Consider the following 18,590-nt stretch of genomic DNA (forward strand, 5'->3'; position numbering starts at 1 on the left):
GCCATTCGCAGCTCGCCTACACCTATCAGGAGTTCAACAAAAGCGGCGTGTTTGTCTCCTCCTCCACAGAAAGCTGGGCTCCAGTGAAAGCAGGTGGAATTTCCCACACGGCCCCTGACGGCTTTCCATTCCTTTTATTTTTCCCCACCGGTTTTCACACAAGCCCCGCCTTCCCGCCTGAGGATTGACAAAGTACGACCGGCACTCCTGCGCGATGATTGGCCAATAAATCACAATCACGCACTGTCCCTGTTAAAATATTGACCAATCGCAGAAAGAGGGGGCGGGGCGGCCCTGGATACGGGTGTAAAAAGAAATAGCCGTTGTGGATGAAGGGATGTGTGTGTGTCGGTTATGGCGCTGGTGTGAAGTTGCTGGGCATGGACGAGGCCAGGAAGCAGGATATTCTGTCCGCTCGAGTTTAAACCTGCCAGGTTAAAGAGGAACTCGGCAGCGGAAAAGTCCTGCTTGTGAATGGAAAGCGACGGGGTTTGTTTTCTTTTTTTATTTAAACGGGAAATGACCGAGGAGCCTTGAATTGAGCTGGACTTTTTGAAGAGAGCGAGAGAGAGAGCTATTTTCTCCCGTTACAAAGTTGAGCTGTGGAGAAACGACATGGACCTGAAGAACTGAGCCGAATCCCTGTCTTTCTTTCCGCCTTTTTTCTTTGATTACATACCGAACTGAGCAGCAGAAATGCCGGCGAAAACGAAGTACAATTTAGTGGATGATGGGCATGATTTGCGGATTCCTTTACACAACGAGGAAGCCTTCCAGCATGGCATTAACTTCGAGGCAAAGGTGAGCATTTCCTCACGGTTCTCAGCCTCAGGTCCGTTTGAGCTGACTTGGACTGCACTGAACTTTAGAGTTACACTCTTCTGGTGACCTATCTAGGTTTACAGTTCAGTAGTGGTTCAGAGTTTGGGTGAATATGTCAATATGACTTACAGAGAGTCTTCACAACTTAACGTGGGGGAAAGCTTTACAAATCACCTACTTTCTCTACTACTGGGAATCTAGTTGTAATTGAGCTACGTTAATTTTTGCGTTTAGATTTGTTCCCCTATCTTAACCAGGTGTGAAAATAAAACTTAACTTAACTTGGCTTAATGTAACTAAGTTACTAAAATCCTAGAAACCCGTGATTCGAGCACTCTCTATTCCCCAGAACAAACGTGTGTTATGAAAATAAATAAACAAACATTTCCTCACTGGGGAAAAAGTTAAGTACAAGTGATCTTAATGTGATAAAATGACCTGGAACCAACACATTCCTTTCGTTGCTGCTATTTAATACTCGAATACGCGAAAAATAAATGCATGTTGCCTAATAAATTTAATGTTAATGCTGTTTTTGTCATTATTCCGAGTTAAATTGAGTTTTTAAAGCGTTCCCCACCTCTTTATCTTGACTAGTGATACCTGTTTAGTACAGGATCCGGGAGGTGGATATTTATCTTGTTTACCCATACACCGTGTTTAAGTATCTATATTGTTCATTGTGAAATGAACCGAGGTGTGTGTGTGTGTGTGTCTAAGTCGTGTTGCAGGAATGTATAATGTGTGTTTTGTTGTTTTTCTCCTCAGTATATCGGGAGTCTGGATGTGGCGAGACCCAACAGTCGAGTGGAGATAGTCGCTGCTATGAGACGGATCCGGGTAAGAGTCGCGCATGACAGTAAACACATTTCCTGTTGGGCGACCCTCTCCATGGATGATGATGATAATTTTCACATGCCAGGATACAGAGCTGGCAAGCTATATAGATTTTAAAAACAACTAACTCGTAAATCACAACGATATGTAGGTTGCAATTAGTTAAATTAAACATTGTATTAAGTCAAGTCTGAGTGTACTACATCATTGACACTTCTTTTAGTTTGGGTGTTAAAACCAAACAAAACACTTAATGTTTACACTACTTTGTGATAAATGAGAAAATGACATGTTGGGGGGGGGTAGACACTATTCAGTACCAATTTATAATTCTCTATTTATTGCTAGATTTTTTCACATTTATTTGAATAGCTATATAATCATGAGATTTGTTCACTAGGGGTGGTGTTTATCCTTAAAATATCATTGCAGTCTATGCAGATTTCTAGGCACTGCACTAAATTTTTATTTTTTTTACATTTTATATTATTATTTTTCTTATTTTGTACAGATTTCTTTGCTTTCCTTGTATTTTTTCCTTACAATTCTTGCTCCCTTTTCTGATTTATTTGTATGTATCTGACCTAATTCAGTTGACCAGTTTTTACAGTTGCATGTTTTCTTTGTGTCTTGAATTATTTCACAGTCCACGTGCATAAAAACACTTATGAATAGGGATGTGTGAAAGAGGCCTGCTGCTTCATTTGAGCTCAGCTGACGTCCTTGAATACTCTGTATTTGACAGCCATGGAAAGATTAGTGTCAGTCAGGGTTTGGTTATGAGTAATGTTAATAATCATTCTCTGTGCACTCATTTTCAATTGTTCCCCTTTCACCAGACAGTTGTTATGGCTTTGAGTGAATGAATGTGCAGTCAGGTAGCAAGATGGAGATTTGCCAGGACCAAGATTGTTGTAAAGGCTTTGTTTTTAAATGCATTGTGGTTTCCATCACACCAGCACACACAAGGTGCAAATGATCCTATTAACCTTTTCAGTGTGCCAGACCTCCTGCCATGATATGGCAGCTGCTAGGAAAGGGGCAGCCATTTGTATAGCCACATGCATTCAAATCACAGAAGTGCACTTTCTGCTTCTCACACAGAGAGGACTTTTAAAGAACAAATTTAGGATGCAGTTCTAAGGCATAATGTACTTAAGTGATGTTCATGATTTTAATCAGAAAACTCTTTCTATACAATTCTGAGGATGTTTCCTCATCATTTGCTAGCTCTCAGGTCTGTTTGTGGTCTCAAACCAGCCTGCGTTTTTAGGAAGCTCCAGAGTCTGTAAATGGCTGGAAGAAAAACAATGTGTCTTTGTCCGGTATGCTCGGCCGGCTCTCTGCTCACAGCATAGAGAAACACCAAACGTTGAAAAGTACAAGCCGAGGTGAGGATATTGCTCTGTTCACTGACTGCCTTATATTTGCATTTCCAGATTGCTTAAGGTGGCTCTTTCTCACAGATACAGAAAACACAGACCGAAAGTACTACAAAAAAAGAAAAACTTGTTACAAATTCAATGAGTGAATAAAATTTTAGACAAGTTAAAATGCCCAAAACAAACAACCGTCTTTTTTGTCCCTCAAACATATTGTTTCACGTTAAAATACATGGAGCTTTTGAAAAAACAAACCAGAGAGAACTGTTTCCCCACAATCTTGGGGGGAGGAGGGGTGGGGGGGGGCTTAGTATATTTCAATGCCTGTGGTTGGGGGGGGGGGTTTAGGTGCAATGCAACGCAACTGCTGTTTGTTTTGAATGGAACATTTATGGACAAATTCAGCTGCAGTGTTGTCTATTTCTTGCTGGTCTTCAAAAACACACTAATAATAAAGTGAATATATAGTATTGGCGCAGGTGTATCAGCTATGTGGCCATATCCTCTATATAATAGGTGTGAGATATAACACAGACAAAAGAAAATTGACCCCACTTAACTGGAATATGCCAACGTATTTCACCACACAGGCTTTTATCAGGGTTCAGGAACATGATATTGTGGAATATGAAGCATATTTTACCCAGACTCTCTTATTAAATGCCTATGGCTTTTGATGTCTGTGCAGCTTTTAAAAAGTGGTCCATGGACAATTACCACAGTGCTCAAAAGCCCACATTCAAGTTGTTTTCTACAGGGTACTTGTTTTTTTGGCAATTGTTTAGACGTATCCTTATGGTAGTAGAATAAATGATCTGATTTGTCCTCAAAAATTGCCTTTACAGTTAGGCTCCATCTGTCTCATAACCATGGCATAATATGTCACAGTTTCTATGAGCAGGAAATTGAAATTAAAAAGATGCTGTTTGAGCATGCTGTGTGTCAGCATAAATAGAAACAAAAAGCAAGAAATACATTGCCTTATTCATTTCATCATTTCTGTAGAAGCATGAATTAAGGTGGACCTTTTTAACAGCTTAAAGGATTAATATTGGTCTAATCTAACTTTGCCTTGTTAATTGCCTTCAAGTTTAAGAAACAACATGGGATGAAGAGATTAGACAGCCCGGGGGGGGGGTGGGGGGGGGTGCCTTGCGTCTGTCTTTGTGGTAAATTAATTGACTAAATTAATGTTAGATATTAGATCAAACCTTTTTTTTCCCAATGAAAATGTCAGCAGGCAAGTGGAAGGAAAATAAATGGATAACAATCACACATTGTTAAATATTTGTATAAAAACTTAAAAGTCCTGCCAAATGTCTGTGCACAGGAAACAGTGGGTGGAGAGTCTTTTGGGAATTGAAAAGCCTTGAAGGGAACAGTCGCTGGTCATTTTCAATGCCTACATTTGCTGTTTACTGTGTACAATTTGAAACTTTTTTTTGTTTTTGATAAAAAAAAAAATTCTCACAATGGAATTAAAGGGTAATTTCCTTTCTGAATTACAGAAAGTTACACCTTATACAAATATACATTTCCATGCCAATATACACATGTATGAAAAGATTGAAAAGTCTTAACAAGGCATCTTTCACTGCTTTTGAGAAGACCTTCCTAGCATAGAAATTAATACACTCTGGAATTTTGAATGTCATGGCGTTATAATGAAATATTTAAATTTGTTTTTTTGAGTCTGTTTTTATTATTATTTGACATAAACAAACAAGGAACCGATTTATACAGCAATGTTTATTTCTTAACAAATGAGTAAGATGCACATGAATTGTATGAAAAAAAAAATTGCAAATGATTAAAAACATATAGCAAAATATAAAAAAAAAAATCATACAGAATTTCCTTCTTTCTCGGCCACATCACTGCTGCCTGTTTGATTGTGACCATTCAGTAATTTCCTGCTTAGAGAAGAAAAAGCTTAAAGCATCTCTTGTCATCATGATATAATGGAATTATACAGTTCTTTTCTGTGTTATCAACCCCTGCCACCACAGCAGAGCCTCTTTCCTTTCCCTTTGATCTGTTTCTGAGAGCTACAAAACAAGTATGGCTCCAAAGCTGTCTAGCTTTAACCTGAGGCAGCCTTCCAGGTGGGTTTCAGTCCCCTTGTAATTTCTTCATCTGGAATTAACTATGGAGGATTCATTTTAAGCAGCAGTAGAGCTTTGCTAAACTCACCTTGTCAGAAGTGCACATTTTAGGTAGCAGATGTGAGTGTTATGCCACTATGTTCTTTTCTCACTGGCTAGAATTAAAGCCCTGTCTGTCTCTTATCATTCTCTTTTTTTTGACATTTAAGTCCCTGGGAGGGGCATCTAAACAAGGGGATTGAACAGAGAAAGCATTTATTTCATTCTGTTAATGGAGATTATCACATAGAGATGTTTTATGAGCACGTAGGGCTTTGCTTACTTCACATATTTTATTTCATAGCAGATATTTTCATAAACATTCAGTCTTGAGACAGTAAGGACTTGCTTCAAGTAAAAATGATCTTATCATAAGTACTCAGGAAGTGAACCTTAACCGGTCCAGTAATGGAAACAGATGTGTTGTATTTGCAGGTGGAACTCGGGTGAGGTGATGTGGCAGAAGCAATATACAGTCTTGGGTAACAAGTCTGAAGTCTGAGTTCTTTTTCTATACTGTAAAATCAAAATGGATAATGAGTAAAGCTACAAAAAGATTCATGTTCCTTTGACTGCAGCCTGTGGTGCAGCTACTTGTTGAGTTCTGTGTATTGACTGAATCACGTCTAATGGAGGCGTATAGAACTGTGTTCGATAAAGACAGTCTCAAATCACTGTCCATTGATTGTGTCAGATTGTTGTTTTTGCTAACAGTCAATTTCAGTGCAGTGGTAATACCACTGCCATCCACTCTGCTTCAATCATCTGATATGAGCAGAAAGGTCAGGAGAGTCTACTAATGACTCGGGTGTTGGATTAGCCCTCCCTCCCCACACAGACTTATTGAAAGCTCAGAGTCTGTCTTAACTGAGGTTAATGTATAATTTGATTGTGTGACCTTAACCACTGCTGTAATAAATAACTAATGATAGAAGGACTGTAAATGCAGATACAAGGGTTAAATGTCTTTGGTGTGAGTGGGGCATTATGTGCTGTTGTGATGTGTAATGGGGGAATTAGCTGATCCTGGGCTTGGTGTGTTTTGTGTTGGTGAATGTGTGGTGTACTGGATTACTGTGGACCGAAACATCATCTGTTGGCTGTAGTCCCATATGTTTCATGTCTCTCTGCTTTACTCTGTCGAGAGCCTCTTTTGGATTTGAATCTCTCTCTCTCTCTCTCTCTCTCTCTCTCTCTATCTTTTGCTTGGTTCTTATTCGCTTTTTTGGTTCTGTCTCAAACATATTTACTGTAACTTTTTTTCTGTGTGTCTACTCACACAGCCAGTTCTCTGGTTAACTGTAGAAACTAAGACCTAGATCTGTTTAGAAATGTCTTTCTACACTAGATCAATCAAACTGTAAAACATCATGTTTGGTCTGTAGCCTTTTAATTTTTTTTTCCTTCAAACATGAATTTTCGTTTGAAAATATATATGGGTCTCAGTTTGATTCTGTTTTAGTGGCTGCTGAATGTGTAGTGAAACATAGCACTCAGTCTAATGTAAATATTTTGAGCCTATATACAAACACAGTGCGGCTGGTTAATATAACTGAAAAAATATCATTCATTCATTCATTGTCTGGAGCTGTGTGACAGCGACACTACCTGCTGTCTTAATACAGCTTTAATTATTTAACGTAATAATTAGTTTTAGAAATAAAACAGGAGAAATTATGAATTTAATCACTGTATTGTACCAACCTTTATTTAAATCTTGTTTATGAAGCAAAACCTTAGCAGTGTAGTACATAACTCTGTGGATTATGTCCTTGTACCGTTTAATATTCTGTCTTAAGTTATTGATGCTCAGAGCCTCTCCGTTCTGGACTTGCCTGGGTTGTTTCCTGAGATATATAGCGGATGTAGGTTGGGACTGTTTTTGTGTACTCTTAAGAGGGGAAACTGTGATAGAGGTCATAAACATTTGTTGTACTTGTTTGAGATGGTTATCCTCCACAGTTGATATACATCCATGCTCTAGTCTCAGTCAGACTAAAGTAAGCTGACTTGTCCTCTTACATTCACAAATTCTTCAGCCTCTGCAGTCATCTTCACACTCGTGCTGTTTCTGTTGTTGTCATGTCCAAGATGCACCCAAGTGGTAAAACTTTATATTATTGGCTGTTTCCATGTCACTCACAGCATGTTTGGTGTTGTTTATAAAGCCAAGCATTGTGTGTTTATTATGTGCTTTCCTGACGGTTTTCATTTAATTCGTTTAAGTGAAACTACCAAACAGACTATAGATCATTGTTCTTAACAATATTGAGGACGTGTTTATCGTGATACATATTCTCATTGTTTTATCGCCCAAGCTTATTTCTGCATGGTGAATTCTTTTTGGAGCTCAGAAATTACTTGATATATTAAAAAAGGAATACCCCCCTCTAGTCAAGTTTATAAAAAATAAAACCTGCCTATATCTGAATACTGGATCTTAAATGTGCACATTTGTTCATTTCCAGAATGTGCAATAGCCTCAATGAGCCAACCACTGCTAGCTCTGCAGTAACACTGCATATCGGATGAGCTTCTCTAAAGTCTCACCAATATATTAGTAACATTCCATCAGTGTGAGCATAAACATGAGACACCACCACATGATACCACGTCTAGTACGGCTTATCAGTCTTTCACAAGATATCTGATGCAGATGTGTTGATCCATTCTGGACTCTAAATGAACATGGGCCAGATTGTCATCCTACTTTGTATTAATGCATTTGCTTGCTCAGAGGCAGATTTGAAGGCCATGGTCCTCAATGGTAATTTCCTGTCTTCTCATGATTCATCCTACCTGGGTCATTTTTATGCAATGCATTCATTTTTCATTGCATGGTAATGCTTCTTCAGCCTTTTGCTTGAAGCCAAACTAACGTAGTTGTGATTAGGCTCAGGCTGACACTAACATTTTCCTGTCCCAGCATAGCTTTGAATTAAAGTCATACTAGAAATATTTGGAATAGATTTTCAATTTATTTATTTTTAATTTGTGGCACTGCTGTGGCCCCCACATATGCAAACATGTCTCTTCTCTCTTTAATTTATGAATGAATAAATACATAAATTACATAAATTAGGATCAGAGGCTTCAACACACAGGACCTGAATGGGCTTTTTAAATCAGTGTTTTGGTTTTGATCTTCAGGCTTGTTATGGTGGCCTGTGAAACTACGATTAAAGGATAATAAGGTAGTGACTAATTAGCAGTAGGCAATTTCACAAGAAGTTAATATTAGTAATGTTTCAGGATTTTAAGAGGACAAATAAGTTGTGTTTTTGTTTTTTACTGAAATGATAAATGTTTTTTTGGGCACTGAGATTGAATTGTATTGTTCTATAACTCACTGACCTGCTGGAAACACAGTGTAATAATATTATATATTTATTTATTTTTTATTTTGGACAGCAACATGCGTCAGGCTCTAGAGGCAGAAGACAGCTCTACCGGTGAAGGGATTGTGATTCAGAGAAATAGCTATGTGCTGAGGATTGTTTAACTTTGATTTAGAGCTACAGCAGTGTCTTCTCTTTCTTTCATTCTCATCCTGGATCAGAATCTATTTACTGTATGGCATGAGCCATTAGGATCCTAGCATTGCCATTTTAACAATGCTGTAAAAATATCACCAATATTTTACTGTAATTGCTGTTGTTCTTTTGGGTCGGTTATTGTTCTTGTAATATGTACTTACATTTCTGCAAGGATTTATTGTGCAAATAATCTATATTGGCAGCACATTTTGTCCCACAGCAGTTCTTCAAATAGCTGCATTGTAGTGTGGGCAGCAAGGCAGAAATATCACAGTACATTTTACAATACACAATGCAAGTCCTCATATTTATTTTTTTATGGGATTTGATTAGTTGTCACGGAAAAACATAGTGCGGTGATTTTTGTTCACGTTTTCACAAACTGTTCTACACCATATCCAGTTAATGTAGCCTCATTTTTTCTTTGGGATAAACATCCAGTTGGTTACATGATAAGAATACTGTAATTGCAGATACGGTATGTGTGCTTCTGCTTGAGCTTCTTGAAATGGTGACAGGCTAACCACCTAGCACTAATATTTGAAACCTTTTATCAGTGTTAAAATTGCCAGTAACGTCTCTCCCTCAGACCATGTGGGATCTCTTCCATCAGCATTTTCTTGGAATGTGTGCCAACTGCTTCTGCAAACTGACTCCATGTGTTTATGGTAGCTTTTGTGTTTCTGACACAGCAAAAGCACAGTGCAACCGTCATGTAAGCCAGGAGCCTGTAGCTGCTTCACGACCATGAAATGTCACTGTCATTTGTTCCCTAAAGCACAAATGACAGTTTGAATGAAAGCAAAAAGAGGCAACAAAATGATATAAAATGAACCTTCCAAATTGAATGGTCACTATAAAAGATCATCTCCCAACCCTGTTTATGAACTTGGACACAATGCACTGGATTTCAGCTTGTGACCTTCAGGTAAAATCTAAAGCAGGAAAATGCTCTTCCCTTGACATTTTCCCTGCCTTCTACCAAACTGGCTTATTGATTTTGTGGTGAGGTTTACAGCAGCATGTTAGATGAGTATGTCTTTATTTTAGGGCATGCACTTTAAACAACTTCTTTATAATGATTACGGTGTTATAACATAACAGCTTTTGGGAGATAGGACCTGTCACATTTGTTTATGTATTGTAGGGGTTATTGCTGCCATGAAATCTCTGCTTTAGTAAAATTAATGATTGTTAAAATGTCCTCTAAACATGAAATGTTCCCAGGAGATATATGTTCACTGGATACAGTATAGCCCAGCCTACACATCCCACATCCACATGTAACTAAATGGCAGGCTGGAGGTGGGGCTGTGCGTTTTACAGATAAAAATGTTAAAATTTTTTATTCATGTGTAATGTGCTTAATGCTTTGAATATGCCTGCAGCAAATCCTGTGCTGCAAGAGTGTCCTAAGTTTTGAAAGGAGCCTTGTCACTTAGTTTTATACTGCCTCCCTGCTAGCCTAGCTTCCCCAGAACAGAGCTGGCTGTTGCCGTTGTTGAAGTGAATGATGAAGTAATTCACTTCAGATCAAGCACCCCTGTCAAGAGCAAGGCCCCCAGGGGAGTTAGCGCGGAGTTTTTGCTTGAAAAAGGGAAGTAATGCGTCTCTTGCCTTCTCTATCTCTTTCTCCTGACCCGAGTTGTGGTCAGATTGTATGAAATTGCGTGCAGCTTATGGTTTATGCAGAAATGATTTTCCTCTGGTTCAGGGTGCCACACATGAGTAGACCAGTAATGATACTCCTCTGAGTGTGGGAACACAGCAAGAACAGTCATTACAGTACCCACTGGCCCTCTGGAGGTCACCCATAGCTCTTTGTATATCTGTCAGGCCTGACAGACTCTTCTAACAATATTTAAGCATGACTGGGTTTCAATTATATGTTGATACTTTGCCAAAAACAGAACCCTGCTTTTTTATTTTTATTTTTTGTGTTTTGAGAAAAGTGTATGTTTTGGAGTTACTTTTTGTTATTTGCTGTTTCACTGTTGCTTTCATTACATGTTTTGTCATTCGCAGTACCTAGACACCCTTTCTCTTGAGTGAATTATACTACAGGGCCAAAATAAAAATGAAATGAAATATTGCTATAATGCTGGTAGCATTTCCAACCTATGTAGACGGCTGTGTTTGCTAAATGTTTGAATGTGGGCCTGGGGAATATGAGTAATCGAAAAAAATAAGTTATGTTGACTATGTAATTAAAGCCATATTTCACTCATAATATAGACTGGGCTGTGCTATTACAATCATAAAATGTAACTTTAGTGGTGCTCTAGCCATTTCAGCAATACAGAAACCAACTTAAAGCACCTATTACCAGACTATGTCCAGCACTAAAAAGTGAGCCACTGGCCCTCGTTCATCAGTAACTCTCAAAAAACCTGATTATGACACTGTCCTCAACAAAGCTTGGTTTCCGCCGACACAAATTGTTACTGTGGCCCATTTAACCACACAGCAACTCTAACTGGAAACAATTTCCAACGCTAATAAGTTCATTAATTAAATTAAAGTTAGCAGCTGCAAATCCTGTCTCACTGCCCAGAAACTCCTAAACACCTGATAACACTTTTGTCAACAAAACAAATCACTACTGAACACAGCAACACATCAAGAAAGTGCAACAACATGTTACTACTTACTGGTCCAACATGAAGGCTTCTGTCTTTTGTTCTCATTTCTCTTTCAGCTCACTCTACTGAGTAAAGTGAGTCCAATATCTACACTATACATGATATTGGTGCTGAAAGGGGTTACACAGTTCTCGCGAGAGTTTTAAGCCCGGTGATTCTCAAGTTGTTTAGCTTAGATTTTAGAGAAGTGGCCTTGCAGAGTAGTGAGGTGCGCTTTTCTCCCTTTTACACATTGGGGGAGCATCACAATAATTTTGAAGCTTTTATTTTAATGTAAAAATACTACAGTGTTCCTTTAATTAGACCCATGTAGCTCTCTTCCCCAAGTGATTGGTTTCTTTCACTCATTCAGATTTTGTACTAAGCTTAAAGTAAATGCTGATACCTGTCTGTTCTCCTCACACTAGAAACAAACATCTACCTATTTGAGATATTAGCACCAGTATTTAATATTCTTGTTGAGCAGTGTCAGCACATGGTCACCGTTTGGTCCACCAAAGTTTTCCCAAACAGGACAGGAATGTGTGAATGATTTCCTCCAGCTCTAACTTGTTCCCTCTGCTACACTCAACATTGCAGCTTCGACATCAGTCCACAATCCAAAAAAGCCTAACCAAACCAAAATGTACTTGATTTTTAGTACGTAATGTATTGCCAGTCCCTTATCAAAAAACAAACAAATCCAAAAAATACATTAACATTTAAAAAAATAATAATAAAACTGGCATGTGTAACTGGCACGCATATTTGGGGATTGGGGAAAATATCACAGCTGTCTGATTTTAAAAACATCTTTATTTTTTGCGGGTTTTACTTTTTTAAACATGTTAAATGTGGACATTAATCTCTTGTCTGTTTATAGCAGCTAATGTCAAAATGACCAATGAAAAAACTGAAAACTGAAAAATCACTTGTTTAACAAGTATCTCCATTGGCTGCCATACCTGTCTATCAAAACTGTCTCTCTACCCTCTCCCATTCTCTTGGTACTGTCTGAATGTCCGTTCTAAAGTCAACGTCTGTTTGCTTGTGAAATATTAGACCAGCGTGGCTATAATTAATCACAATAAGGATTAAATGTGCTGATTTGGATCAAGTATCGTAATGACAGGTTCTGCTTTTTGATTAAACATGGATTTATAGTGGCAGGGTTTTAGGAGAATGTGGTTACAGGGAGTTGGACGTGGCTCATTGTACTTCACTAAAAGAAAACTGCGTTTGTCAGTATTTGGTGTCTACTATAAATACAACTATATTTTACATATGAACTTTTGGATGTGTCCCAATAAAGATATTCTTACATTTCTGAGCTCTAATGGGTATAAATCGTGCTATGTGTGTTTTTTTCTTTTTAAAAACTGTTACTGTCAGAGAAATAGTCTTATCCTGTTCTTGAAAAGCATTTCGGAGTGTTTTTAATTGGACTTCAACGATGTAAGGAATGATGTATTGCATATTAATGTCTTAAGCTTAGTCATTTAATGCACTTTAAGAGTTTAAAATGATATTGTGACCTTTTGAATGGCCCTGTCTCTCTTCATCAAGTTGGTGGAGGCGCTCAACCCTGTTGTGCAGCAGAAACGTCACCAACCAGTTAGGATGACCAGTCGCCTAGAGCAGCTCTCAACTTGCTGTGCACTCTGTGCTCTGTATGCAGGCCTGGGCAGAAGAAGGGCAGGGCTTTTATTTCCTCACATTACTCATAGTGCCTGCCACCCCATCACTCACCCACCATCGTCACTGCCTGACAGGCCTGATTCATATTCCCCCGTTGTCTCATTTGCACAGGAGGAAGAGTAGCGCTTTTAATTTGTAATAGTTAAGTGGACTGGGATTGTACTGTAGCCGGGGGGCAGTGATTGACATGGGGCGTGAGAGGCTAGCTGGCAGCATGTGACTCTCAACCTCTGCCAACTGAAATCTGCCTTTCCCCTCTGTAAACTTACCTCCGCTGCAAGGAGACTGCTCTGCATTGATTAAAAAGCTGCATAGGCACAAGGGAGCTGACTGTGGTGCTCTATATCCATGCAGCAATATCAGATATAGTCAACACGTTTCCCTCTACCATACCTTTTTTCCTTGAGAGTATTTAATATATATTAAAACATAGTTTTGTGTTCTCAGTTAGGTTTTGAAACTTTCTATAAGCAATAGATGTTGCCGAATAGTATATAGAATGCAGAATAAGACTTCATACATGAACACTGTGTGAAATAGGGTTGGGCAGTATCACTATAATATCGTATACTGTGGTATTTTAAAATGTGGACGGTATCTTAAAAAATGCGTTATTTATGATGTGTGACAAATTTCTGTTCTGTGTCTTTAAAAGTCGGCTAAAATGATCATGTGCATTTAAGAGAGGCACAGGGAGGGTGCGCTGTGGGAGCTCAATGACTGCTGATGTCACGATCTGAAAACAGGTGGAGAAAAGCACAAGCCCAGTAGCCCACCACACTTGTAAGCTTTGTGCCAAGTTTGGGTTAAAAGATAAAGGAATTAAGCTGTACACAGACAATTCTCAGAAAATCCTTCACTCGACTTTGTGCTCACAGGTGTGTGTTTTGAGCCTCAATTTGCTGAAAAATCTGCTGTGATGTGCTAAACCACAAGTGCCGTTAATGCCAGCTGTGCTTCTAAACAGTGTAGAACAGTCTTATTTCACATAGTTTAGAATTTTCTGTTCTTTCACCAGCATTTGCTGAAATTTGCTCTCTCAGAAACAGGTTTTTAATTGTCAACACGTGTGTCTGTGTGCACTGTTAGGCTGTGTTTGACTTTGTGCTCACAGATATAAGGCTCAGTGTTGCCTGACAGACCACCTCCTTCCCACAGTAATACCGTATACTGAGATAATATTTTGAAATGGTGTTACGGTATGAAAAATGTGGATACCGCCCGTCCCTAATGTGAACTGTGAAATCACAGTTCACATGTGAATAATTTATAATAATAATAATAATAAGCCTGTGTCATAATAATTTTATTAGCCTTCAAACAAAGTACAATTTCAGTGTGCAAAAAAGTGGCTCAGCTGTCTTTTGTTCCTTTGACTGTAATGGTCCTTGTATTGGGGGCAGCTGTGGCTTTAAGGTTAGAAATGCAAGCTTTAAACTGGAGGATTCTCGGTTCAGTTCCCAGGGCTGGCAAGGAAAATTCATCCATGGCTGAAATGGCCTTGAATAAGACACAGAACCCTGTTTGCTCCTTAGTAACAGTGTCTGACAGCCCACTGCTCTCGTCATGAGTGTGTTTACTGCGTCAAGTCTGTGTGGATAGAAATTGCTCAGTAGGGTGTGTTTGTGTGTTCATTATTACAGATAATGAATATATTGTAATGTATTGCTATTTCAGTTCGGTTTTACATGACTAAACCATTTAGTAGGGAACTAGGGCTCTGTCAAATCACGACATTGACATATTAACATAAATAACAAATTGTATTAAAAATAATAGAGATTCAAAGGATTTTTGGATTTTTACATCCCTGGTCAGAAAGGCAATTTTGATATGTTTAATGGTGTCATCTTTTGGTTTCTTGATGTCATCACTTATCTTTTACAGTCTACATGTGCGTGCCAGCCTGGCAAACTCCACCCAGAATCCAGTGCAGTAAAAGTCCTTTAAGTTATTAAACTGGGCACAGTCCCTGCATTCAACAGTTCTCACTTACTCACTTCCACTCGTCACATTACTGGCCAATCACAGTGCAAGGGGAGAATGGGGCAGTGAGGAGAGGGCGTTTCAAATGAAAAGCACTTGCCAGTTGAACTGTATCTTTGGTGATTTGCACATTGTTTGATGTGGGCTCATCAACCAAAAGGCATTTATTTCAGAGAGTGATCACAAGAGTAATAATGTGTAATTTTATATAATATATAACACATTTTTTTGGCATTGTTAAGATTTATTCAATTATTTTTCTGCTTACACTCGTAAGCTGCATTGTAAAATATTTTCAGGGTTGCTATGGAAATTGCATCATGTCACAATGCATTCTGTGCAAGTTCTTTTTCTGAAGTGGACATCGGTGTTGTCTTGTACCCCTCACCCATCCGATGGTTCATTTAACACACTTGAGTTCATACAGAAATGGAATGACCCTTCAGATGGATTGGATTCCCCCTGAGGGAAAGTCGCAAGGCGAGGGGAAGAAAAAAATAAAGAACTGAAACACAGGCTTGATAAATGTATTTTAATTTGCATTCAAGGCAATGAAATTATATATTCGATTTAATTAGATTTTTTAATTTTATTAAACTTTATTGGAATGGTTGTAGTATTTTATTGAATGACTGATACAAGACTAATCTCTACAAGCCTGATCTCTTTAATTAGAGTTAAATGATAACCCAGGCTTTAGCCCAAAGAAGATAAAGCACAGACAAAATCCTGCTATTTTGATAAAGTAATTGAATTGGCAGATGCTTGGAGATTTACTACAAACTGAGGGAATGAAAGAGTAACATACCCCTCTATTCACCCACACACTCGTGTTACCCAACCCCCCAGCCCATCTGCTAGTGCTGTACTCTTTGGGTTTAGAATATGGGGAGCTGGAGCAGGAAAACTTGACAAGGAGAGGAAGTGGAAGAACAATGAGAAAAGCCAAAGCAAAGTAAGGGAAGGCAAGTGTGCGTATGTACAGTGTCAGCCCAGGATGGTCTGACCATCAGACATACCAGGAAGGAAGGAAGGAAGGGGATGAAGGACTGAGGAACTTCAATCTAGTTATCTTGGATGTTATTGTAATTGTTAACAATGGTTTCACGTATACAGCATGATGTAGAAATCACCACAGACGGGCAGTATATATATGACATATGAAAAGTTCAAGCAGGAATATGCATACATATTTTTTTGTGATTGTTGTTGTGAAAATTATTTTAGATTTATCTGCATCTCTCATTGTGACCTATAATCTGTGGAGTTTAGTTGTAAAACAAACTGCATATTTATGAGGGCCTGCAATCTTATGAAAACATTTTTCCCCCTCTAATTGCAATTATTTGTCATTGTGTAATTTTCAACTAAATCCGTCAATAACCCGTCTGTGGCAGTGAATACACAGACACTAGTGCACTAGGGGCTGTGAACACAGTTGCTGAAGGGCACCTGCCATTGTGGGAATTGAACCAACCTCCTAAACCCTAAGCCCTCCTCTCTGACCGTTAGACCAAGGCTAGGGACCTTAACCAATCACAGTCAAACACATGTTAATTAGTCAGTGCACACTTGCCATCAATTAGTGTTTAACCCTGTATCTAGTTTAGCTGTTCTAGAAGGATTTTCCTGACATGTACTTAGTTGCATCTTACAGCATGTACCACACAAACCATAGACAAAGACCTTAAAAATCATCTCTGGGATCTTGTTGGGAAGTATTAGTGGGGGGAAGGGTACAAACATGTACAAGGTATTACATATTCCAGGGAACATAGTGAAAAATCAGCATCAACATGTGGCTTAAAATATGGCACAGCAGTGACCTTACCAAGAACTGGACTTCAAGGTTTTGGAGCGGCCCAACCAGAGACCAGACCTGAACCCAACTGAAAATCTGTGAGGTGACCTGAAACGGCCTGTGCATGGGAGATGTCCTCACAGTGTGACAGGTTTGGAGTGCTTTTGCAAGGAAGAGTAGGTAAAGCTTGCCTGACCAATAAGACTGAATGCTGTTAAAATCAAAATATTATTTTGAGCAAATATATTTTTATTCAACCACATCATGCGTAAGCATGCGTAATTATGGCAGGTTGGGAGTGTGTTGTTTTGTCTAAATAAAACATTATAAATAGTGCTTGCTGGAATACTGAATGAATTCAGCTGTGTTAGACCTGCTGTGAAAGCTTTAAATTGGCATTTGAGTTTAGCTGGCCTGTGAAACTAGATCTAAACCATATCCCATTAAATAAAAGACAGAATATGAGTATCAGCTATCTCAGTAGTCGGGTCCTATTTAACATAAATGAAGTGATGTACAGAAGAGCTCCTAGCTATTTTGGTGCTGTATTGAATGTAAGTACAAAGGTAGACTGTACTATTTGGCCTGGCATATTCTTAGACACATGGATGAATATGATAATGACCATTATTATGAAGAAATGAATTGCAGAGTTTACAGATTCTGACCAATGGTCTCAAGAAACAAGTTTAAAAAGATTATATGGAACAGTACTTTTGGAACATTTTAATTATTGTGTTGCACCAGTCTAAATGCAAATATGACTCAAGCAATTGTGTGGTTAAACTGTAGCCTTAGAGTTAGACTGTTTGAAAAAAAGTCAGTGAGTAGGCCAACTCCTTTTGCTAATTAAAAGGTATTTTCTTTCGTTGCTTGGAAAACCTCAAATAGTTATTTAGGTTTCAGTTAACATATTAGCCATGTACAGTACTGTCCAAAAGTCAGAAAACGTCTTATACTTGAGATGTGAGTCACATGAATATATGCCCATTCTTTATCTTCATTAACATTATCCTTTTCACAAATAAATAATAAAAAAAAATAATAATAATTAACCTCAAGAATGTACAAAAACATGTATTAGTACTAACACTGTACATTTAATAACAGGTACATAGTGACTGTTCTGACTAGAAGTAAAACAAATGAATAATAGCCTCTGTTTCTTCACATATTTCTTCCCTCAGTCTTTTCACATATTTATCAAGTTATGGAATAGTGCAAAGTTAGAAAAGCAGTGAAACCACCACAGGGGGCTCTGTGGGAAGATTTGCTTAATAGCTGAACACAGCCAGGATTATTACTTAAACCTTTTTAGAGTTTTTCTATGCTGGCATATTATTCCTGTGTCATAAAGAAAAATGTACTTAAAAGGAAACATACCCCTTTGTTTGGAAAAACGAACAAAAAAAGCAATTTTGTAGGCTTTATATATATATATATATATATATATACTTACCAATTTAAAATCTCCCAGTCAGTTTCTGTGGGATTTGCAGCTTCATGTTTGCTGTCCCAAAGGTTTTACCACATAGAGCAAGCCTTTTACAGCACAGACCGTTATGTCCGAGTAATACAATGCAAGCCAGTTAGCATACACTATCCAAAAATCCACTAGTACATTTGCTTGGGCTTCCCTTTCTTGTTTATGCTCTGATATATAGCAACATATCCATACCTGCAGTGGACGAAAGTCCAACCTTTGTAGAAATTATGCACTTCCCACTGCTAGCTTATTAGTGAGATGTGAAACAACATGCTAT

General features: G+C 38.3%; 1 protein-coding gene across 2 annotated transcripts in view; it reads left to right on the forward strand.

Moving 5' to 3' along the window:
• The first annotated feature begins 324 nt into the window (after positions 1–324).
• Positions 325–18,590, forward strand: part of nos1apa (nitric oxide synthase 1 (neuronal) adaptor protein a) — a 108,646-nt gene continuing 90,380 nt past the window's right edge. For both annotated transcript variants that reach the window (XM_066664173.1, XM_066664174.1), the window contains exons 1-2: positions 325–801; positions 1,591–1,662. In XM_066664173.1, the coding sequence (XP_066520270.1) occupies positions 697–801; positions 1,591–1,662 (177 nt within the window). In that variant the 5' untranslated portion in view covers positions 325–696. The remainder of the gene's footprint in view (positions 802–1,590; positions 1,663–18,590) is intronic.

The sequence above is a fragment of the Hoplias malabaricus genome, chromosome 3 (genome assembly GCF_029633855.1).
Source record: "Hoplias malabaricus isolate fHopMal1 chromosome 3, fHopMal1.hap1, whole genome shotgun sequence".
NCBI classification, from domain to species: domain Eukaryota; kingdom Metazoa; phylum Chordata; class Actinopteri; order Characiformes; family Erythrinidae; genus Hoplias; species Hoplias malabaricus.